Source organism: Plectropomus leopardus, chromosome 14 (assembly GCF_026936395.1).
Source record: "Plectropomus leopardus strain MGB_pleo_1.0 chromosome 14, ASM2693639v1, whole genome shotgun sequence".
NCBI classification, from domain to species: Eukaryota; Metazoa; Chordata; class Actinopteri; order Perciformes; family Serranidae; genus Plectropomus; species Plectropomus leopardus.
The window spans coordinates 30,333,657-30,359,188 of NC_142189.1; the positions used below are offsets into that span (position 1 = coordinate 30,333,657).

At 38.2% G+C, this 25,532-nt stretch overlaps 1 protein-coding gene across 3 annotated transcripts in view; it reads right to left on the reverse strand.

Annotated features, from left to right (window-relative positions):
• The window catches only part of LOC121953508 (apoptosis-stimulating of p53 protein 1-like), a 74,827-nt gene extending 49,838 nt beyond the window's left edge, over window positions 1-24,989 (reverse strand). For 2 of the 3 annotated variants that reach the window (XM_042500670.2, XM_042500668.2), the window contains exons 1-3: window positions 12,936-13,239; window positions 5,722-5,869; window positions 2,385-2,492 (exon numbers count right to left, since the gene is read on the reverse strand). In XM_042500670.2, the coding sequence (XP_042356604.2) occupies window positions 2,385-2,492; window positions 5,722-5,869; window positions 12,936-13,067 (388 nt within the window). In that variant the 5' untranslated portion in view covers window positions 13,068-13,239. Of the gene's footprint in view, window positions 1-2,384; window positions 2,493-5,721; window positions 5,870-12,935; window positions 13,240-24,640 lie in introns of those variants that run through there. The other variant, XM_042500669.2, reaches the window with a different exon arrangement.
• Between the last annotated feature and the right edge of the window lie 543 nt (window positions 24,990-25,532).

A 25,532-nucleotide genomic window follows, 5' to 3' on the forward strand; every position in this document is an offset into this window, starting at 1 on the left:
CAGGGGGGGAATCGACCAGCGTCCGACACGTTGGATGACACTCATTCAAATCAGAACCACATCTGTATCTCAGTCTAGTGCTGGAGGAGCAGGGGGAAAAGCTCTCCACAGCAGGCGGCCAAATGAACTGCTGCTCTTTTTATCTGCATCTGATCTCACCGTGCTGCTCTTAAACCTATTACTGATCTGCTGGCACATGAAGCATGACTGGACGGGAAACGGCAGGAATAGAAACTTGTGCTCAAATTTGTTCTTTGTCGACCAAACGTTTGATAGGAATGAGAACAAGTGGAGCATTGAAAGATTTAAGCTCAGATATTATGATAGCATTTTAATTTTTTGAGAATTAAATGATCGGTATGACATTTTTGCTGGTGCCGACACTTAATTCCCAATGAAATTGCTTTACATACATTATTTGAAAATAATAATTTTTTAAGTGAATAAATGACATCCTTGTAAAGGCAGCATCCCCTTCCATATGCAGTTTTAACCTATTTTAATTTTTGGTCAACTTGAAGATCTTATTAGTCACTGGGCCAACTGACTTTATTTATTTATTTTTTTTAAAAATTGGAAGAAGGCAATTAGTAACAAAAAGAGAAACATACCCAAAATATGAAAGAAGTTAATAAAAAAGTACAAGAAAATTAGTTTACCTTGTTTTTTAATTGAGATAAAAAAGTAAAAAAAATAAAATAAAATAAAATAAAAAATTTTTTTTTTAAAAATGAACATAGAAATAACCTGAAAAATGTGCTAAAAATATAATGATTTTGTCACATAACTTTAAGTATGTAATTATGATAATTATAAGTACAGTTTTCCACTATTTCTTTTCTTTTTTTACTGCACATTTTTCCTAGCTTATCAAAAATAACTTTGTAAAGCTACTAGTTTGTTGTCATTTGTGAGACATTTATTAGACAGTTGTTCATTGCTGTTTAGAAAAAAATTGCACCAATTTGTTCAGTGTTCAGAGGTTTAAATACTTGTGAAAGGCATCTGAAAGCAGCAGAAGAAAAGTGATGCCGCTCAAGGTTTCAAGGGGTTAAGAGAAAAAAAGTGTTATGACTAATTAATTATTCAAAATAGACTTGGCAGTTCACAGGCATATGATAATGATGGGATTGTAATGACAGGAAATTATGTTTTTAATCAATGGGGGAACAAACTGAATGCACCAGCAGGTGGTGAGGTTGTCCTGTCTCTGCAGGGAGCAGACAGTTAAACACAGCAGTTTCTACAGTACAGTGACGCTGTCACAGTGGCAGCCGCCTGTTGTTTGTGTTGGGCAAGAGGATGTACTAATAAACACAGTCATTAATGTATTCTTTTTTTGCTGGATGAGTTTAAAAGAAAATAATTTACTGTGGCTATTTTGGATAGGCATCAATGCCACTGGTTGAGTATAATTGTTGATTAACCCTTTGCAACCTAAGCAAATTGGTGTGATTTCTTTCAAAACATGGAAAGAAGGCAATGAGCAAAGAAAGACGAAATGATCCAAAAAACAATAAGTAGAAGAAAATTACCAGAAAATGTAAGTATTTATATATATATGTGTGTGTGTGTGTGTGTGTGTGTGTGTGTGTGTGTGAGAGTGTGTACATATATATATTTTCTTTTAATTTATGTATTTATAAATTAAAATAAACAAGAAATAAAATGGAAAAAGTGCCTAAAAATCATAGGGATTCTGTAACTTAATTTTAAATACATAATTATGATCGTTGTAAGTATAATTTTTCCCTATACAGTTTGTCCTACCTTTTTAAAAATAATTTTCTAAATCAATTAATTTCCTGTAATTTGTAGAACATTTCTTACCAAGTTGCCAATAACCATTTTCCCCCGTGTTTTTGAAAGAAATTGCACCATTTTGCTCAGGGTTCAAAAGTTTAAATACATTTGAAAGGCATCTGAAGGCAGCACAAGAAAAGTGATCTCGCTCCACATTTCAAAGGTTTAACTGAGTTTTATAGTCAAATTATCACCTGACATTTCTGCCGCAGACCAAACATTTTTCCATCCTCGTCTCTGTCCCCCCCTCCCCCTCAAATTTACCCTGGTCATGTTATGTAACTCTAACTCTAATCATCTTATCTGGGTAATTACTGACCTAACCTCTAAACCTCAAACACACACACACACACACACACACACACACACACACACACACACGCACACACACACACACACACACACACACACACACACACACACGCCACCAGCTCTCTATGTTTGTGTGTTTTCTACATGGGACTGATTGTCCCTCAATACTGAAAAAAAATCTCTGTGAAAACTGTTCTTGTCAGTGAGTTATGATACTCATATGAGAAGTCTGGGTGAAATCACCACAGAGTGTGTTTGTTTTACTGCACCTTGTGTCCAGGACGGGCAGTGTCTGAGGTAGAAGCTGACCTCTGGCCTCCTGGCTCCCCACTGCTGGAGGAGATCCAACAATAACACCTCCTGAGGGAGAATGCGCTCTGTGGAGAGACAGAGGGGGAGAAGATGTTAGGCTAGGCCTAACAGAGTGTCTTTTTTGATATTATCCAGAGAAAACGTACATTAGATGACTGATATTATTTAATATACTGCATATTAACTGTTTGAAAACTGGAGCAACATCTTAGTTCTCTTATTTCAGATGCCTTTCAAAGGTATTTAAATCTTTGAACCTTGAGCAACTTGGTGTGAGTTCTTTCAAAAACACTGGCAAAAGGGCAAGGAGGAACTTAGCAAGAAATGTTCCATCTATTGTAAGACATTAATAGATTTAGAAGAATATTTTATAAAAGCTAGCTATAACTATAAAAACATTATTTTTCTTCCTTTCTTTCTTTTTTTCACTATCTTTCAGGTAATGTTCTTGTACTATTCATTTGTTTATTATTTTTTATTTTTATTTTTATTTATTTTGGTTTTTTTTTTCATTTTTTGTTCTATTCCAATTTTTCATTTTTGTTGTTTAATGCCTTCCTCCCATGTTTTTGTGAAAAATCAAGCAAATTTGCTCAGGATTCAAAGGGTTAATTTTATATACATTAATATAAAAATATTGATAGAAGCACCATTTTTACCTTTCCAATTAACAAAAATACTGTCCTGATGAAGACTGTAAGTTGAAACGTGTAGGCATCAAGCCCATTTATCAAAGGCTTTGTAACTTTTAACAGTGTGCCTTGCATTTTTTTTTGGTTTTGACATAAAAAAAACAACAAGTCTAACCTCTTCCTCCTTTTTGGTCATTTTTGTCCTTAAACACAAAGAGTGTTGTGATTCTTTTGAGGTGACTCCATCTAACTTCTTTCCTAATAAACCTGCTAATTGGCAGGGAAAAAAATGCTGTTTTTCTCAATGGAGTCTGGTGGCTTTGATGAGAGCATAGATGGGGAACTGAAGCAGTTAATCCCTCTACTTGTTTAAACAGGCTGTCTGCATCAAAGTGACGCAGTCAAAATATTCTTAATATAGCATACACTTTAACTGATATAGATTTTTTTAGGTAGCTAAAATATATTTTGCCGCCGCCCCCATCCACAGCACTACATCGCTAAGCTACATGTCAGTTTCCTGCCTGTTTCTCCATACTGGGGTTGAGCTTTCACTTAAGTTTCTATACCTCTTTTTTTTAAAAGGCTCACTCCATGATAACGGCAAACAATGGGTTAAACAACTTCACAAAAAAAATGGCGTTTAATGGCTGACACTTTGACTGACATAAAATCATTTGTATTATTCATATTTTTTATCTAATAATTCAAACTTGTCAGTATGTCTGTCAATATTCACACATTTATATGAATAAAGAGGCCAAAGTCATTGTATTCTAGCGTTGTCAACCACCCTCCAGCAATATTCTCACAGACACCAATCTATAGCTAACAATACACAACCATGTAGACAAAGCCTTCACGCCCACACACACACACACACACACCAGCTGTGAGGCCAGTTCTGGCCTTGAGGCATGGCCTCTCATCACACAGCAACATGATTTATACCAACATCTATTATGTGCTGCTTCACAGCATCTCCCTGCAAGAAACAGTCCTGTATCAGAGCCATTTATAGGCTGTCTGACCGCTCGCTCACACCCCAGCGCTACACAAACACACTGTGTTGTTATGTGGATCACTACTTCAACAGCTATGATTGAATGAATGTAGGCCACACGTTAATGGACACAGTGGCTCTCAGTGTGTCCATGTGATGGACTGGTCTATTTGAGTTTACAATGGCATACTGTATACAGAGGGCACTTAGGACTATTGATTTCACAAGGTGTAGCGGCGATGTAGGTCTGACTGTGTTTACAACCAGCTTCAAAGCAAGCAACCATCTCAGCCCGAGTCACTCTGTGATTATCCTGTCATATGAGTCCAGATTATGATCATGTAAATACTCTAATGCTCTCAAAACACTCCAAAGACGCTGTCAACAGTAATTATATTAGTAATGGACATGGTGATGAATTAGGTTTGTGCATGTGTGTATAGAAATGCAGATCTGACTGAACACAGCAAAACAACAATATTAATTATGATCATCATCACGTCGTAATGCACCTTCAGTGGGTTGGGCAGAATCTTACTTTTTCATATCCTCATATCTTCCTGAAATTTCACTGGGGTAAAGGGTTTAAGTCAGTATAAGTTTGCAGCACTAACCAACAATTACCAGCTCCTGATTGGTCGAAATAAATCCGTAATTTACCAAGGTACAGGTAAAAAAACATGCTGTTTTTCTCTCTATGATGCTGTCTGCCGGCTGTTTACAGTCCTTTAACTTCTCCCTCCTCCCCTAGGTGTCACTGTGCCTTTCAGCTCAGCTCCCTGTTCCACCAGTAATGACCAGAGACTGAGCTCTGGCGATGCATGCTGTGCACTACATACAATGAGTTTAATAGAAAGCGGAGTGCATGTATTTATGACAGTACTGAAAAACATACCTTTGGAATTTCTTTTTTTTTTTTTTTCCAGATATTTTTTGGGGCGTTTTTGTCTTTAATCTGTAGGACAGCACAAGTGTAAAATGGGGAGAGAAAGAGGAATAACATGCAGCAAAGGGCCGAGGCCGGAGTCATACCCAGGGCCGCTGCGGCGAGGATGCAGCCTCTATACATGGGGTGCCTGCTCTATCCACTGAGCCACCAGGTGCCCTCCTTTAGAATTTCTAAATACTCTGGTATACCATAATACTGTGATAATGCCCAAGTCTAGTTCATGCTTTACTGCATTAATGTTCAACAAACCAAAATGTGTGGATATATATGATTAAATAAATTCAATCACCGCCTAATGTGTGTTTAAAAACTAGATTAGATTAATATCAGTTTATATAACATTTTATTTTTAAAATGAGCAGGTGCTGCAGCAAACTAATCCTGCAAATTGAATGCTCATGGAGAACCGTGTCATTTATGTGTACAATATCTTATCATCTGTATAGATGAAAACTTTTTAAAAATGTTATTTTACCTTGCTTCCTTTGTCTTATCAGTCCTGTCTTTTAAAAGATGTTTTAAATATATTAAAATGTCTTTGTCAAAATGTTACTAATCTCATCTAGATGGATGGATGGACTCTAGGGCTGAACTAAATCGAATCCTATTGTGGCTGATTTTGTGATATCAGCAAACATAGAATTGTACAAAGAATCAATATAAAATCGTGTTGTGATTAATCTTGTGATCTACACCCTTAGTGGACTCACCATGTCCATTCCATACTTCAGCCAGGTGACACTCCCCCTCGCCGGCTTCTTTGCAGTACTCGACCACGTCAATCACTCTGGTTGCCGGAGTAACTGGGACCTCAGTTAGCATTTGCTGCGTGTCATTGAGGTAAACTGTCAGGATCACCTGAAACCATAGAAACAAACACACTTATTAAGTGTCTTAACTTTTACCACTTTATTTACATATTTCAGGAATATGGAAACAAGTATTTCTCACTGATTACCGGCAGGGATCAGGTATAATTAATTAACTAACTTAGCTAACAATTGGTTAACCGATCAACCAACACATCAATGATAACTACAGCGTTGTTCTTATCTCAGTAGTAGGAAGCAACTTGACTGATTACAGGGACAAAGTGAAAAATCAAGGTGAAACACACACAGTGAAGATGGTCTTAAATAAACAAGTCAACTGCAAACAGATAAAAATACAATAACAAACAGAGTGTGAATGCTGAGTGTCTCCACTCCACATAGATCAAGAGAAATTGCATTAAATCCAATCAGGAACAACCAATTTACATATCCAGGAAGTTTAAGGCAACTTGGCCTGTAAAGCAACATAGCAACCTGGGCTGCAGATGTGAAATTAATCAGATTAAATCTTCAAGACATCAAGATACATCATATGTTCATGTCAAGTGAGCAGAAGGCCACTGAGATCTGTGGGAAAGAAAAAGAAGCAGACTATGTTCAACAGATGCTGATAACAGCAGATTGAAACAAGATACAACAGTCCATCTGACTTAACAACACATCGATCGCAGCTTTAATTACACATCAATACCTGCCTGTATACACACAGACACACATACAATTCCCTCTGGGCTCAGGGCAAAGGTTTGACCTGCTCTCAATTTATAAAAATCAAAACTAATCTTATCTCACCACATTTAGGCTGAAACATTCCGAAATCAAGTTTATCTAGTTTTTGGTATGTATTTGTACGATGGTGGTATCACCTGAAATGAAACAACGAAGGCATTTACTGTAACCAAAAGTGTCAAACTAGCTGTTTGTGAAGGGGGCTAAATAACACTTCAAAGTCAAGCTAAATTTTGGCAAGAGAAAAAGTGGCATGACCACTGTCAAAGCTGTGCCTTGACCTTTTAACTCAAGATAACTTCATGAAAATGGGATCCATTGATACCAACATATCTCCTCTTTAAAGATATGCCCACTTTATGCTACATGCAGTTGTTTTTCTTAACCCTTTATTCACCATTCAGTGCATACATACTAACAAAGCAATAATATGGGGTTCAATCTTGGATAGAAGTAAGAAAGAAACAACAATTATGAATATAAATATGCTTTTAAAAAAGTAATGAAATAAAAAAATAAGAAATAAAAAGACAAACAAACAGATAAACAAGAGACAATGCAAACAAATGAACAACTGTTGATTGCTTGGGTTTAGTTACATTTTATGAAAGAGTTTTCGGGATGAGTTTTTTATGGCGTTACTTATTCTTTCTACTCCTTCTTCTTGTTGCACGTAGTACAAATGTCTTATTTTAAATTTGTGTACATGAACATTTCTGCATACTCAGGTCTATAAACAGTCTTGGAATTCCATAAATGGATATGAAAGGCTGAGACTGAGATTTAATTTTATTTAAATTTTATTCATGTGTAATGATGTTAGTCCCCACTGTATCCAACGTAACGAAGCATGAAGTATGTTTAAAATTACCTATTGTTACCTCATGAATCTACACAATTACAATTTAAAGGATGTTGCTTCCACAGAAATATATACAGTTAGGGGGTTTCTGAGCAATGTCAAGGACAGAAGAGCTGGCTACTCAAATGCTGAAATTACACAAAATTCCAACGTTTTTGACACCAAATCACAGCATGGATTTTCCAACAGTGTTTTGATGTCTTAACGTGGTATTCTTGAAGGATTTCTGACCATTTCTATAGATTCTCAAGTCGTCAAAAGTGGTTAAATTTTGCAGCAACATATTTAGTTGATCATATTCAGTAAACATGTCCTTAAAGGAGCAGAAGAAAGTGAATACTTATCAATTCCAACCCCATTTTTTAAAAAATTTTGTAAAAAAAAAAATAAATAAAAAGGTTAATTTTAAACATGAACATTCTCAATTTCTGCCTCAATATTCACCATACACAGCTTGATCTAATCAAACAAGAATTAAGACAAAAACGAGAACAGATCAACCTGAATAAACAAATGCACACACACCACAGAAACACATCAAACACATCAATATCTGACTTTGGAGTATCAGCTGGGTAGTAATGATCCTCTCTGAAATCATTTTGTCATCAAATCCTCCAAATTCTGCAACCCAAAAGATTAAAATAGCAATCAGAAAAGGACATCCTGTGTTATCGCCGGTGATGTCACTGCCAATGTCACTGGTGATGTCATGTAAGATAGTCAGTCGGCGGTTGAAAGATAAATTTGGGGTAATCTGGGATAGGAACACACAGGCACACGGAGGCGCACACACACAGATACAGATACACTTTTAATCTCAATGTTGCCTGCTCTCTCGCTCTCTCTCTCTCTCTCTCTCTCACACACACACACACACTCACACACAAACAAACACACACACACACACGCACGCAAATCATTGTCCACTAGCCACGCACACGCAAGTCAGATGCACACACACATGTAAAATCTATACTGTACACTAATCCACAGTATTCTATACACCTGTCCCAGATCATGTGAAGTAATCTGTGGTCGCATGCAGACAGACTGAGCAGGGACACATTCTGTAAAGCTTGGATTAGACACACACAAACACCAATATAAAAAAAAACACCCATACACACACACATGCATGCAAACCCAGCAGGCACAGCAGGGGTTTTTACTAGCCCACAAATCATTTAAAGTAGGCTAATCGTGGCCTCACGAGGGCTGTAATGTTTCTGTTCTACACGGTAGCAAACAGCATTTGTTACACTGGAGGGCCTGGTGGCACAGATCAAAGGCTGTTTCACATAATCTAATCATTCAGGGTGGTTTTCTCATTGATGGCAGATGCAACAAGATACTCATCAGCCTGAGAGATTCATTCAGTACAATTAAGAAGCCATTCCTCATTTCCACATGCAATAAACTATTCTCTCTGTCCTCTCTTGGGGAAAACCAGTGCAAAAATAATAGTCTTCCTTTCAGTTAAAGCTGAGGTAGGCAGTTTTATTTTGGCATCTCTGGGCCAAAATCCTTTAATAAATTTTGGGTATATTGTGATTCAAGTGGTTGGAGAGAAAACTAGACTTCTGCACCTTCTCTTGACTCTGTTTTTAGAAAATTTAGCCGATGACGGGAGACTTGTCCAATCACAGGTGATTTCAGAGAGAGGGCATTCCTATTGGCTGTTCTACAAATGCAGATGTGCATGCCTGATTCAATGGCGGAGAATCCTGCAGAGAAAGTTGTTATTCCAGCATTGCCAAAAACTTTCTGCACTGCAAAACAAAGCCAAAATAAGAAGACGGCATTTAAAAAAAAGAGAGAGTCTAATACAGTCTGACAATGAACAAAATGAAACACATGGCAGTATCGACAAAGTGTTCCAAAATGGAGAAAGGAAAGACGGAGAATAGTTTGGCCTTATGCTTACAAGAACCAAGGTTTACGGTTGTGGCTTCATGTTCCCATTTGTGTGGCTAATGTTAGCTGGAGCCTCGAAACACAGGAGACGGGTTTCCATTCACCCTCACATTGCGCAAACTGAAACTGCGAATACAAAATACGGCTAGTATAAACATCTAATTATCGCAAAAAAGATTTTATGCTCACATGAGGTTGTATTTCAGGCGATACGAAAAAGCCATATTTTGCAAAACTGCAATGAAAACACTTTTTTGGCTTTTTTAGCTCATATGATGTGCAGCACCGGGTTAACCGTTAATGCGACTTAATGATGCCAACCGCCACTAAACCCAAAGAAGAAGAAGAAATAGAACAAAGTCACATGACATTCTATAAAACATGGCTCTATGTGTGGACGGAGGAAGATATTGAGATCTTCTTAACTCTTATACGAGACAAAGAAATTACGGCAATATTAGTTTGGCTTATTTGAGTGGCTGCAATAGAAACAAACCTGCAATGTTTTGGACATCCATCTGCATGGTCATTGGAACATTATTGGCAGAGGAAAGTCACGTAACATCGCAAGAGAAGTGGCATAATATCACTCAGTGGAAATGCAGTCATCTCGCAATTGTGTTTTATTGAAATTTTTGAAAATATGGCTTAAGTTCGTGCGAATCTATAATGAAAACCCAGCTGCTGACTCCAAAATTTTGATCCGTCACCTGAATTTTTCAGAACAGGTTAAATTTTCTGACTTTTCGCTCTCATCAAAAGCCTTCAGAGAGTTCTTTCTCCAAGAGGAAGTGAAGGAAATGGGACGTTACCTGCAGGTCACATTAATGTGCAACAGCAAAGAGGAACAGGTGCCACAGTATCATTTCATAACCCAGATAGCTCACTCAAGAGGTTAGACAGTAAGATTCAGGTGGATGATGATGATGAGAAGAAAGAGTCTATTGAGAACAAAGACAGCATACAGACAGAGACGGCTACAGTGAAGACACAGAGAGGGAGGACAGCTTATCTTCTTAAGTTTACCGTAATACCGTAATGTAAGTCATAGGGAGAAAGTGGCACCAGAAAGGGAGGTACCTCCAGGGGTGTGAAACAAGGGAGAAAATGTTTCTTTTCATTTTGTCTCCTATTGCAATTTTTTGCAATATATAGAAAAATATATAGAAAAATAAAATGCATTGGACTCAATCAAGTTTATGTGCATAATCGTTTTGTCAGACGACAAAATTTAAAAAACGTGGACTTGGAGCAAAAAGGCCTTGTCTGCACAACACCAAGACTCTGACACTGAAGCAGCTAAATCTATATCCTCCTAACTCATTTTAGAAACTCCATCTGCTCTTAACACCCACTGTGGACTTCAAATATACAGAGTACATTACAGTATATCACCCTACATAAATAGACCTCACTATATAGGTCAAAAGCAAGCAGCAATCTCCAAGGCTAAAAAATTAAGCCAATGCGGAAGTGCCAAAATCTGTAGTTCCTTTAATGGCCACTTGAGGGTTGGCTCCACAACAGAGTCAATTCTCACAGACCTCCATGTTAAAATGCCAAACTTCTCAGCAGAAATAAACATGTTTACAGCCTGGTATAAAAAATATTTTGGTCTCTATAGCTAATGTAACCCTTCATGACAACTGCACAGGGGGAGAATTTTTAAGTGACTAACCCATTTACATTTCATTATGGCTTGCAGTTACACATATTTAAGGGTGGGGCTACTTGAGTGACAGTCTGTCTGCCAATACCGTCCTCTGCAGTCAGATCCACCCCTCTCTTCTCCACTGTTCCTACCTCACGTCCCAATTATGGTTGTAAACTTTCTCATTTTACAGCTAAACAGTACACTAAAAGATGATTCTGAAAACATATGAGGCAAGAAGTACACAATGCAGTAACAAAATTTTGATTTGTATTTGATCACCGCTGTGCTGCTTAGTTTGACAATTTGACCTAAATTCAAGAGCAGCGATTGACATGAGCGACAGCTGCCTTAGAGACGCCTCGGCTCTGACTGGTTGTTGTCATTCATGTGTGGTAATGCCATTATAAGCAGTACAAGGTGGTAGAGGAATTTTTTTTCACAGATTATCTGCCTTGTGCTACTGTGTGGATATAGTGGCAGTAGGCGGGTTTCCATTAGCCCTCAAATTGCACAAATTAATCGAAAAAAAACCCAAAAACCCAACCAACTCCCATTTATTGCAAAAAAGATGTTATGCTCACATGAGGTGGTATTCAGGCAATGTGAAAAAGCCATATTTTGCAAAACTGCAATGGAGGCACTTTTTTGGCTTTTACGGGTCACATGATGCAATGGCTATGCGCTTGTCAGTAGGAACTGGCTCCGTCATGTTGCAGCATTAGTTACAAAAGCTGTTATTGCATCACATAACTCTTCAAAAGTGGAGCAGATAATCTGGAAGATTTGAATCCACAATTCCTCTGTGAAATCGTGGACTATCAGCTCCCAGAAATCCCTCATACATGACCGCTCCCACGTATAAGGGGCTTGCCTTTCCATTATCACTCCATAACACGCCTACGTCTCCTTGGATTGGAAATAATAACAGCTAGTGTGGTGGCTGCAATAGCAATAAACCTGCTAATGTGTTTGAACATCCATCACCATGGTTACTGGAATGTTATCGTGAGAGAAGAAGTCGCAGAACATCAGTGGAAACGCTGTCATCTCACAACTGTATTTTATCGACATTTTGAAATATCGCTTCAGTTCCGTAAGTTTGCCTAACAGCCTAATTTCAGCAAATATAAAAAATATATAAAAGTTACACCGTACCTTTAAAAAGACATCACAGAACACATAATAGCCTCACAACAATGACGACAAAAACTTTCTGCAAAGGCAATGGAGACTAAATAGGAGGGCTAGAAGGTGCTTTCTGGTTAAAAAATGTGAAAAATGTTGAAACAAGGGACTAAACCAAGGCACTCTTCTTAGGACAAAAAGTTATTTTATCAAGGCTCGTTCAAATCAAATCAAGCCAACATGTTTTGGCCACACAGGCCCTTCATTAAGCACATGATAAGGAAAGAGGTGCAACGTCACAAAAACTTTCTATCAGTGAACGTGACTCACAAAAAATGAACACACACACACACACACACACACACACACACACACACACACACACACACACACACACACACACACACAGAGGCAGATTGAGTTGTGGTTCCTAAATTGCCCCTGGTGTTGAATGGAGTGACTCTGGCTATTTTAGGCATTAGAGAGGGAGACAGAGATGGACAGATAGTCAAAGAAAGAAAGTGAGACTGTATGCAGGCAGAGAGACAGTCCTCCCAGTCAGTGTGTCTGTTGCAAAAATAACACGAGTGCTCACTTTATTAGTTATTCTGGGTCGTTTCACCACATGTGGTAACTTTAGGGAGAAATAATATCTGTTGCTGTCAATTTTAAAATGTTAATTTGACCAACTGTATCGGTTAAAGTACGAATACAAACTCACACCAATGTAAGTATCAATCTTTTGTGACATGTAAAAATAAATTTAAGTGAATATAAAGTGTAGCTGTTGTTTCCGTCACTCACCGAGGGTTTGGTTTTGGTGGTTCTGACCTTCTTCTTCTTCTTCTTTTTCTTCTGTTTCCTGCATTGACTTAGTTTGAGGTTTTTAGACACAAACACCAGTCGCTCCAACACCAGCCCAAAGAAACGCCTCATTGGAACACCATCGAGCAAGAACACACACAGTAGAGTGTGTGTGTATGTGCGCCGTGTGCATGTGTGTGTTTGGTATTTGGATAATTAGCAGTGTCAGACAGAGAAAGTGAGGTCTTTGTAGCAGAGTGTGTATCTGAAATGTGTGAATGTCAGAGTATGTGTGCGCAGGGGTAGGAAACACAACTATAAGAGTGTGTGTCAGCCAGGGAGGGAGGGAGGGAGTCGCCTTTCAGTAAATATGAGGAGAGGGAGAGATAGTGAGGAGGGGAGGATGATGGGAGATCACTCAGAAAGAGAATTTGGACACTTGTAATGGCTGTTAGTGGGAGCAGACTGTGATATTGACCTGATACTTGTTGTTATTACAGATCTGATAGGATCCATAAACACCGTCCACCTATGGAGGTGTTTCTGTTTTTATTGTTGGGATAATTAAGTCAGAGCCATAAAGATCATGTGAGTCCAGAGGAAGAATCTTACTCATCAGCTTTCAATGTAATTTTTGAGAAGCCTCACAGACTAGTCAATGGTTCAGCAAATCACCCTGTTTAGTTTGTCTTTCTATATTTCTATATATTTATCTGTTACCTATATTCTATATTTGTTGTACAGAGCCCCTTTTTTAAAAAATATTCATTATTTAATTATCTTGTACGAACAAGATCAGTGTTTGTGAGACTTGTGGTTAATAATTTGATTAGTTGATCTGGTTGGAGCTGATCAGATTGATAGACGAGAGAAGCAGAGCACAGTGAGTGTATATATATATATATATATATATATATATATATATATCTTTAATACTTATACTATACCATTCATCTGATTACAGCTCCATTAAAACAGTAATCCTGCTTCTTTCAAAAGGGTGTATGTATTGTGAACATAATGTTTCTTTATATTAATTCTCTTACAGTATTTTAAAAGTATGGTTATTTTGTACACTGTGTTCATATTAAATGCATATATTGCAATACTTTTTATTCATATATTTGTAGTCCATGTAAACAGCATATTTGCATCTGCAAAAAAAAATCAAGTCGTCAAGTCTGATCTCATTCAAATCACTGAAATAATTTGGGAAAATGTTTTCTCACTGCTTGAACTTGTCTTCCCTGACAAAAAATGTCAACATTTGCCATTTACTGAATATTGTACAGTATTTCAGTAAGTATTCTATACATCACCAGATTTGTGAAATTATGATACAACTAACTTCTTGATCATCTAGAGCATGTGACAATTGTGAAGTCTTTAAAAGTCCCAGACAGTGCAATGCCAAAGCTTTTTTTTTTTTAGCTCTGACTCCAGAAGAGCTGGAGCCGATCAGGTCACTTAGGGTCAACACTGACACCTTCACTTAATCATCAGCAGCACACTCAGCACTGAAACACACTACAGTGAGTGTGAGTGATGAAACTAACGATTTACTTTAACTAATGTAACTTACAAAATTATGTTTGATAAGTATATTTTAGGAAACAATAAGCAGAATTTCTTTTTTTTAACTGTACCTCTGTTGTATTATTGAACACTTTAACGCATTTAATCAGATGTTTTACTGACGATTACTGTAATAGAAATGACCACCAGTAAAGAGGTTACACTTGAGGAATGTAGCCAGAAATAATCCTGCAAACATTACTTCTTTCTGTACTAAATATGAACGAGAGTTTCAGCAATAATATTAGCAAAATCAGTCATACATATAGGTTGGTCACTGTGGTGTGGAGTGAAGCTTTCCAGAAGCAGAAGTGGCCATGCTAGGAGGGAAAGATTAGAGAGGCTACACTGATATACTGCAGCACGACAGCACTGTTACACACACACACACACACACACACACACACACACACAGAGAGAGAGAAAGGACACAGAAGGTACATTGGCAGAGGAGCTCTCTCTCTGTCCCTCTCTCTGTCTCTCACATACACACAAGGTCACGTGCTCGGTGCATGTGCTTAAAACAGACACATCGAGCCCTCTGTTAGCATCTATTGAAATTGTCAGAAAATCATTCAACAGTTCAGAGGAAACCATACAGACAGGAGAGGAGAAGCATCATTACTATAAACACACCATCAATATGAAACATCCCCCTATCCTCTCCTCATTCTGTTTTACCATCTCCTCTTCCCGTCCCACTTGACCTCTTTGTCACTCTCGCTCACACACACACGCATGCTCGCGTGAGCGTACACACACACACACACACACACACACACACACACACACACACACACACAGGCACACACAGGATCATAAATCTTTGGTCACAGATTAGTTCTCGTGTGGACAAATATTTATGTCCCAGGAGCAGCCACATTAAACTAGGACCCTTCACTTGAAGCACATCACTGATCAGAGTGAATTGAAAACAAAAAAATACTTTAATGTAGGGTAACGATTATCATTGGATTCATATCAAAACAGGAACTTGAGTTCATTAAAGAGGAAGCAGTGTGTTGGTATTAATGATAGAAGCACTTTCTGTGACTGCCATATTTATGCCTATGGCTCTCGGAGGAAATTTAGATGTATTGCCTTGTGTGTGTGTGTGTGTGTGTGTGTGTGTGTGTGTGTGTGTGTGTGTGTGTGTGTGTGTGTGTGTGTGTGTGTGTGTGTGTGTGTGTGTGTGTGTGCATGCGTGCGTGTGTGTGAGTGAGTGAAAGAGAGCGAGCGAGAGAGCGAGAGAGAGAGAGAGAGTGTCCACAGGAACTGGGATTTTTATAAACAAAATGTTCTTCCAAGTTTTTCAAAGGGACAGCACTTCCACCCACTACAGACAATACAACCACATACTGTAACAGAGATAGACACTTTTACACACAGAGACACAGAGATGCACACACACACACACACACACACACACACAGATTACAAACAGTAAAGTCAGTGCAATAATAAGAAATAGTATTTGTACAGAGGGTCGAGGTTACCCTAAAATGAGCTTCTGTTCCAGAGTTAAGATAAGAGAACCTCGTTCAAAATATTGATGGGTTAAAGCTATTAGTTAAGTCTACTGGATCATAAGAATCCATTAATTAAAAAGCTTTGTTCGTAAGATTTGTTCACTGAATATTGGACAAGAGCTCCAACTGCACATAGTCCCACTCATTGACCCGAAACACAGCTAAATGTTCAGTTCAGCTCTCGAACTAGTACACTGAGAACAGAGAACTGGATAAAGCTATCGTTAGCAAACAAGATGACGTTCTACCCTACAAAATGAGAAATGAACTGATTGTTGTAGGAACTGATTCGGTTCAGTTGGTTCTTTTAAACAAAAACATTCACAAACAACACAATACTGAGTCAAAAGACTTGTGGAACAACACTAATAACTAAAAATCAGATCTTGGAACACTAATAACATTGTTTATTATTTCTATTTCAGTTGCGTTTAAGATTTAGGGTGATATATTGGAAAAGATAGAAAAAAATATTCCAACCACCTCTAATTGCGAACTTGCAAAACAGTACTGCTTTGTCAGTGCTTTTGACCTAAGAGCGCAACGCCAAAATGCACCTTTCACACATGAAACACCACTGGCGGCCGGACAGAACGGGTCACAGTGTTAACATGCGCTGGCAGATGTCACCGCGGCTGCGTGGAACAAACACTGCCGGTAACAACGTAATACAAGAGGCACAAGGGCACCTATAGGGCGAGTGGGAGGGTGATGGATTGCTCCAACAAACACCAGACTTTGATGCAAAAGTCCAGTGTTTGCTTCCCCTCTGACCGTGATGTTTTTCCTACATATTACAATGTGCCTCCTTCTCTAAACCTAACCATCCCTGCCAGCATGTGCTATTGTTAATGTCCTGACGTTGGTTGCTATGTGCTGTTGTTGCCTCAACATAACCATGCGCAGCATAATCCCACCATGTGCATTTGTTGCCATCACAGTTTTCTACAGGAGCCCAGAATGGACACTGGCCGCCGTAGTTCTCCGACACGCTTGGCACACAGCAGTTTCTGTTGGTTGCAATCTCCAAAGTTACCACTAGATGCCATTAAATCCTCCACACTAAATCTTTAAAACAATAGTTTCCCATTAGTTCTTGTGCATGTCCATGAGCAAGCAGAGGGGTTGTAGTTAGTATGAAGCTTGTAAAAACAGCAGGACAGAGGGACTGAACGCTGTGGAAATATTTAGACAGTAGAGAAAACTAAACGTCAGGAAGATGAAATGACTTGAGAAAAGGTGTTGGTGAATTTTACAGTTAAAAATGAAACCAAGTTATCATTAAACTGTCACAAATATTTACATTACTTATGGCAACTGATGTAGTGGATGCTTTTTCTTAGAGAACGGAGTGTAAACCCTGTAATCTGTTTTCATAAGCTGGTGGAACAAAGGCTCATTATACAATATGCTCTAAAGCACTGATCATAAAGTCTTGAATTTGCTGGATAAGTTTATTTTGTGAATGTGAACTATCTAACAGATATGACTGGATAACCGGCTGCTGTTGGGGTTTTTTTTGTTTGCGCTGCTAGTAAATCATTTTAAATGATGATGGACTGTGGTGGGATCTGGGGTGTAGCGTGCTGATACCTGCTGTGCCAACAATTCAAGGACAGCAGTTCTCATGGGAGTGAAATGGTTTTCCATCTGTCAGACTCTTGTTATGTCTGCCCAGTGGATTTTTTTTTTCAGAGTCCAGTCCATTGTCCTCGCTCTTCCTATGTATATTGCTGCAGATCCTAAAATAAATTGCATGTCTTCTGACAAGATCTTGGGCTATACCTGGAGCTGGGTGATGTGGAGAATATCCAATAAAGATATTTTTCAGTAAAATCATCAATATCGATATTGAGGCTGTTCTCATGCATTGTTCCTATTTGTACCTACAAAAAGTAATGCACCAGAATTTGCATGTAAACCACAAAATCATGAGCCAGTAATTTGTGTATAACCCACATCATTGGAAATACTGTGATCATGTGACCAATGAGGGAGTAAAGATGAAAGCAGTGTAAAGAGTGAATATCTGTGTAAGACGGGAGGTTTGGGTGGTGGATGGGTCAAACAAACACAGGACTTTGCCCCACAAGACTGTTTTGCATGTTCCAAATGAATGAAAACCATTGAACTTTGACTTATTTGTTGTTACATCGTTACCATGTTGCTTTTCCTACACCTAACCTACATAACAATGCCCAACCATGTGATAATGCCCAACCATGTTTCTTTTCCTGAAACTCACCTATGTAACTTGACATTAAGTACGTAAAGTGACAACACCTGACCATGTTTCTCTTCCTTAACATGACTTACGTAGCTTACTTTAGTTGCCTGAATCTAACCTACAGAATTTTACTTCTTAACCTAACCAATGTGACTTTACTTTCAAATCTGACCTAAATAACTTTACTTTCCTAAATTTGACCTACGTAATTTTACGTTAAGAATATAAAGTGACAATGCCCAACGGTTTCTTTTCCTACACCTAACCTTTATAACTTTGCCTAAACCTAACCTACATTCTTTTGATCTCCTAAACCTGATGTACGTAACTTTCCATTGAATAAGTAAAGTAAAGATACCAACCATGTTTCTTTTCCTACACCTAACCTACATAACTTAACTTTCCAACCTGACCTACTACATAACTTACTTTAAGTATGTTAAGTTTGTAAGTGACAACACCCAACCATAAAGTGATGACATGTGACTGTGTTTCTCTTCTTTATTGTTTCCGCCTGTAACTAACCTAACTTTACTTTCCCCAGACTTGACCAAGGTAACTTTACGTTAACAATGTAAAGTGACAGTGCCTTCATAACCTAACCTTCCTAACTTTACTTGCCTAAAACTAACCAACATAACATTATGTTAACACGATGATACCCATCCATGTTTCTTTTCTTAAACCTAACCTGTGTAGGGTTACATTAAGTACGTAACATGATTACACCATTTATAGCGCGCTGATTCCTTTCATATAAATTGTTGTAGTAAGATATGTTGTGATGCTGTGAGTTTGACTCTTGGTGTATTCACAAAATATTTCAGTACTTCAGAAAGTTTTACTTTACCGTAATTCAGCCTTATAACCAGGATAAGACAACACTTACAATATCATAACATCCTAAATCTAAGACTATATCTAGTCTCATATCACAACATCTATATACCATTGATATATTGCCCAGCCCGAGCTACACCTGGGCTCATTTTGATCTAAAATTAAATTAGGAAGAGTATTTAAGAGCAGCTGGTAGAAGCCCACGTAAAAAACCTTAATTTCATTTCTGTGACATCATCAATCAAACAACAGTCTGCTCAGTAGTTAATGATGCATCATGGGCAGCTAGTGTGGGAGGGGAGGAAAGCACTGCCATTTATATACCACAGATGAAGACATCCTGTTTTAGTCAGTGCATCAACCAAAATTAGGAAAGTCTTACACACTGAGGAGAAAATAGCTCTGTCATTCTGTCCTTCCAGAGAGGTAGCTTCAAGGAACACCTGCTAATAAACCGCAGGGATTTACACGTTTAAATATGGAGTCAGATACCATGTAGTAGCCCTCATTGAAGACAGGCTGATGAGTTTATGTTGCACTACAATTTTAGAAAGTGGACCTTCATTTTTATCTAGAGCATCGTACAATGAATGAACAGTGGAGTTAGCTTTTATCTTGTTCGGAAGTGAATGTGCTTCTTAAATCATCGTACATACATTTAGTTTGAAGTTCACAAGTAAAACTTATGAATGAAAACAAGCACAAGTGGAGAGAAAGTGATCCCAAAGCAACACCAACTTCCCTGTGGGCAGTGTGTGTGTGTGTGTGTGTGTGTGTGTGTGTGTGTGTGTGCGCGCGCGCACGGCAGACCACAGTGGAACACAGTGACAGCTGGAGGTGATTTGCGTTTCAGACACCCCAGCTCCGACTGCCCACACCCAAACACACACTCACACACACACACGCCCAGATCAGTCAGTCCCGTCTCTATAGGAACAGCATGTGACCGCTGAAGCATGAGCTTCCAGCTCATTGAGAAAGAAACAACCCTCACACTTCTGAAGAAACACACAGTACCTACTACTGTATTTGTCTCTCAGTCATATATGTTCACAGAAGTTTTCAACAACAAATGTCTCCAGAGAAAACTCCCAGAAATCCCTTAGCAATCTCAGTCAGTAACCAACAATGCCAATTTGCCCCAAATAAATCAATACTTAGGAAAATCAATTATCTTATGTTCAGTATACATTTTGTCAACCCCGCACACGAAACTTTTCTAAGAATCTATTTTATTTTTCTGCTGTACCTCCCTAGTAGGCTCCATGTTAATACTGTAAGATATACTGTACTTTGTTGTTCTTTAATTTTAACATTTAGCATCTGCTGTTGAAATACACCGATCGATCAGCCGGTGAACAACAGATGATTTTCAGCTTAATCGACCAATACCAGTGACGGGCTGGTTAGTCTCAGACGTAGCTGATCATGTAGCGATCACATTTATATGCTTACCCTGCAGGAACGGATAGTAATCAACAACACAATTTCATTCCCACTTAGTCATGCGACCTGTCAGACCCTCTCAGCAACTTTACTGCAAAAAAAGCGACTTACAACACATTTAGCAACTTATTCAGACCACTGGGGAATAAGTTGTAAATCATTCCCATGTATCAATAAAGTGGGATACACTGCCATTTGTTTTCAGTTTGATATTATTTGTACAAAAAGGTCTGTCCAGTGACCTGAAGTGCTTTTTTTCATTATTGTTTAAGTGAGAGTGTGAGAAGCTCCTGTAACCTGGCAAAGTTTTGCCAAAAAAAAGTAACGGTATTTTAATAGTCAGTGTTTTATTATGAAGATACAATTGAATTTTCATAAATAAAAAGTTACATAAATGTTTGTGTTTGCTGTTAATTGTAATTTTTAGAAAGCCAGAAAATTGGCATCTGCAGATCAGACTTTTTTTAAAAAAAAAAAAACTGAAATTAGGCAAAATCCAAAGTTCATGGGAATCCAATTAATAGCTGATGAGATATATTTCTGTCTGAACTAAAGAGTGTCGGCAGACAGACCGACATTGCCATCCATACAGCTAAGCTACTAGCATTGCTAATGAATAGCATATTAGAATTCAGTGTGGAAAACTTTATGTGTTCATGGGAAATCAAAGTGGTGGCAGCGATGTTGCCAGCTCTTTGCCCAGGAAAATATGTGTTGGCTGCTCAATATTTCAGACAAAGTTGCCAGATGATATCATGCTCTGTTTTGCATTTGCTGTATCGGTCATGTGAGCGTCCCCGTGTTTGCAGAAGTGAGGACAAAGCTGAGAGAGCGAAAGTCCTCCAGGAGTCAGTCCAGTTTTTCTAGCAGTCTGAATAATTAGGTAGATAGCAGCTCTAGGAAAATACTTCCATAAGGGGAGTCAAACATCTGTGGGTGGACAAAGTTAGACGCTAAAATTCCCTGTAGTTTGGGAAAGAAGGATGAAAAGAAGGACTGATCTTGGAAGAACATTGAGGGTGAGGTCAAAGGTCAAGGTAACAGTGTTCTCTTTTTCCGTTCCTCTCTCTCTCTTTCTCTGCAGTAAACACATCTCTATATCTTCAGTGTATTGTCCCTAGCTGACAGCAGCCCAACCCAGCTACAAAGCACAGTAGTGTTTTCAGTGTGTGAGTGTGTGTGTGTGTGAGAGAGAGAGACAGAGGGAGTGATGAAGACAGATGAAGACTGAGAGAGGAAGGACAGGACGAAGTCAGGAATACTGATGGGTTACTGATTTTTGCAGGTAGAAAATCTATCATGTTTATGAGGTGGCTAAAAAAAATTACAAGAAATAAAAGAAAAGTTGAACTTTATTCTGCAAACTTTAGACTGTCTAAGTTCCTAACATCCACTGACTGTTTTCTGCTAACCAGATACTCACCATGCATCCATAAGACATCTTTAAAACTATTTACAATGTATGCATATACTGCTTTATTTTGCAGTATATGGCTAAGTATAATAATAATAATGATAATAATAATAATAATAACACTTTTTATAGTGGATTTTTCATACAAGCAATGCAGCTCAAAGTGACTATATAATAAAATGAAAATACTGAAAAATGCGACCCAAATTTAAAAAAAAAAAAAAAAAGACAATAACATAAGACAATCAAAAGACAGGAGGTGATAAAGAAGAACTAAAAGTGTCTAAAAGTACAGAGAAAGTAAAATTAGTAAAAATAAGAGAATTGATCTAAACTAATAATTACATTAATTCAAAGCCAGACTTAATGCTTAGGTTTTCAGCTGTTGCTTAAAAATGTCCACAGAGCCCAACTGTCTTCTGGCTTTTTGAAGGGTATTTCATAATTTTGGAACGTAGCTAACAAAAGCTGTGCTGCCTGTTTTCTTGTGCCTATAATTGTGCGTATTCACACAAATGCAAGTTTATGATGTACATATGCAACTACTTCTCTCTAAAGCCAAATATAAAAATGTTTCAGCCATGTATGGGTGACCAGTTGCACTAAACGCATACACACGTTCAGTACTGTCAAGACACAGAAGAAAAGTAGAACTTCTGATTGAAACCTTCAAAATAAAAGCCTACTGATTATGCTGATGGTGTATTGGTGCTGTTTTTGCAAAAATAAGTGGAAATCATCAAATTAATTATCCCTGGCTTCTCAGGTCCACATGTCTAAGTATCCTTAGGCATGATACTGAACCAAACACACGCACAAAAACAAGGTGGCACCTTGTACGGTACCCTCGGCCATCGCTGTATGAATGTGTGTGAATAGGAGGATGTAAAAGCACTTTGAGTGACTGGAAGATTAGAAAGACGCTACAGAGGTACAAGTCCATTAACCATTTGAGGAGGTGGGTAGGAGGATGTTAGTCAAGCTGACGTCTTTCATGGACTAAGACCCCCTGTCCCTGCATGAGACTGTGGGGTCTTAACCAACTCCTTCAGTAACAAAGTGCTGCGCCCAGAGCAAAAAAAAACCCCAAAAACACAGCAGAATTCCAACAGCAGTCAGACTCTTTAACTAGACCAACATCATGTAACACTGTTCCCGTCCCTGTCTCCATCATTCATCACTTACAACACCACAGATATGTATTTATACAATGTGATGTACTTTAGAGTCCCCACAGAGGAAATTTGTCTTGGATTCAGTGCTGCACAGATAATGCCTCCACACTTACAATAAAAACAATAATCACACCATAACATTAAAAACACAACAGTCAGAACAAAAACAACTTCATACAAATTGTGCACACACTGCACACGACACCTATTTCACTCACCCAGTAATAAAAACACACATTTACTCATAATCATACATATTCACATATGCACCTATCCATATTCTTCATATTTATACAATGTAACATGCCTGTGCAATTTCCTACCATGCAACATTTCGCCACTTACTGTGCTATAAGATTTATCGGCCATAGTTCTATATCTTTACAGTAAATATACTACACACCATGTGTGCAATACAGTTATCCAGCGCAGCTATCAGTCATGAACATGTAAGTGAAAGGTGTATGAAGATTTTATATTATTTTATTTATTCTATCTCATGTCTTTTTGTGATATTTTTAGCACTATTTTAGCAATGCATGACTTTTTTGCATTTTTCTCTTGATTCTTGAGCTGCTGTAACATGAGAATTTCCCCAGTGTGGAATCAATAAAGTGTCATCTTATCTTCTTTACCACATACCAGCAGTGGTGGAAGATCAAAAAAAGTTGTATTACCAGAGTGCAGAAATACTCTGTTACAAGTGCATCCCAAGTCTTATTCAAGCAAAAGTGCAAAAATATTAGCAACCGAATATTGATAGTACAAAAAGTAAAAAGTACTCAGTAACTCTGTGACATACAATCCAGACTCCCATTGTGAGAGTTTTTTTTACGAAATATTTTATTTGCCAAAACTAGCTGTTGATTATATCTTGAATTATTAATCTGACTCAACAAAGTAACTAAAGTTATCAAATACATGTAGTGAAGTAAAAAAAAAAAAAAAAACTCGAGTAAAGGACACTTCAAAAGTTGACATTTTGAAAGCTGCGCGCACAACTTCCGGTTGTGTTGTTTAAATTTGGCATCTTGATTCGACACTAAATTCATCACGGGGTTTTAACGCTGTTGGGGCGTTTGTTTCTCTAAAGTCATTCACGACGCTACATATCACTGTAAAGCTCCTTACCTTGATTACATTACCTTTAGAAAAATCCAATCTTTTTTATTTTTGTTTGGATTTCTTTCGTCAGAGTTTCACGCGCACTGCTTTCCTGTCCATTAATTGGGGAGTTGCTGACGTGAACATAATCAAATCATGACGATACAAGCTATCAAAAGTTGTTCTTCTTTAATTATAGCTGATAAAAATATTTTATTCAAATGTTCGTAATGAATGTTTAAAAATGTAGCTTGTCGTTTAGCTGCACGTCCGGTGTTAAAGCTCCTAACTGGAGCAGCTAGCTTTCAAATGTTTAGCCGTTAATGTGCAGCCTTACGTTAGCAAAGACGGTACATTTCTGCCAAACACGATACATTTCATGAATGAAAACTCACCGGTAACATTCCTGCTGTCAGTCTGCTGTCCCGTTAGAAAAACAAACTTTCTCCTCCTCGTTTCCCTCCTCGGCGTCCTCCGCTCTTCTTCTACTGAGCTTTTTCGGTCAGTTCCTCAGCCGCCAGGTAATTTTCCATACATCCAAACTCTTCTTCTCCTTCTCCTCTCCTCAGACGCACATCCAGATGCTCCGAAAACTAAAACTCAGGCTCCTCTGTCCACTCTCCTCTCTCTGTCCCTCCCTCTTCCTTCCTCACACACACACACACACACACACACACACAAAGGGAGAGAGTCTCTGTGTGTGTGTGTGTGTGTGTTACAGAGGAAATACCAGTGGATTTGAGGAAGCTGGGAGCTCCGTTTGTAGTTTCATTATCTGAATTTCACTGATTTCATCCTGTTCATCCACAGCGGGAGCTCCTCCGGGTACACTGCGGGGTGAAGTGGGTCACCGTCCCGATCCGCTCTCTCCTCTTCCTCCTCCTCCTCCTCCTCCTCCCAATAAACGGCCTCCTGTTTCAGTAGTGTATGTCGCAAAAATCGGTGTTGGAACAATCAGCAATGTAAAATTCAATAGTATTTTCCGGAGATTTTAATTGACGTTATTTTGAGTGAGAGCGCCCTCCATCAGCTGTGTGAGCAACTTTTTTTTTTCAGTGTTACAGCTAATTTGTGACGGTTACAACAATACTTTAGAATATGATGATCACTTTTTATTTTATCATACCTGTAGCAATTAATAATGGCTTTTAGTAAAACATTATTATACGCCATGGTATTTTTTTAGGGACTGTTCTTTATTTATCAAAGGAGGAGCGCAGACTTTTTTTTTTAACCAAAGCTACAATTTTTTTTTTCTTGAGCCTCCACAAGTGATTTTAGGGAAAA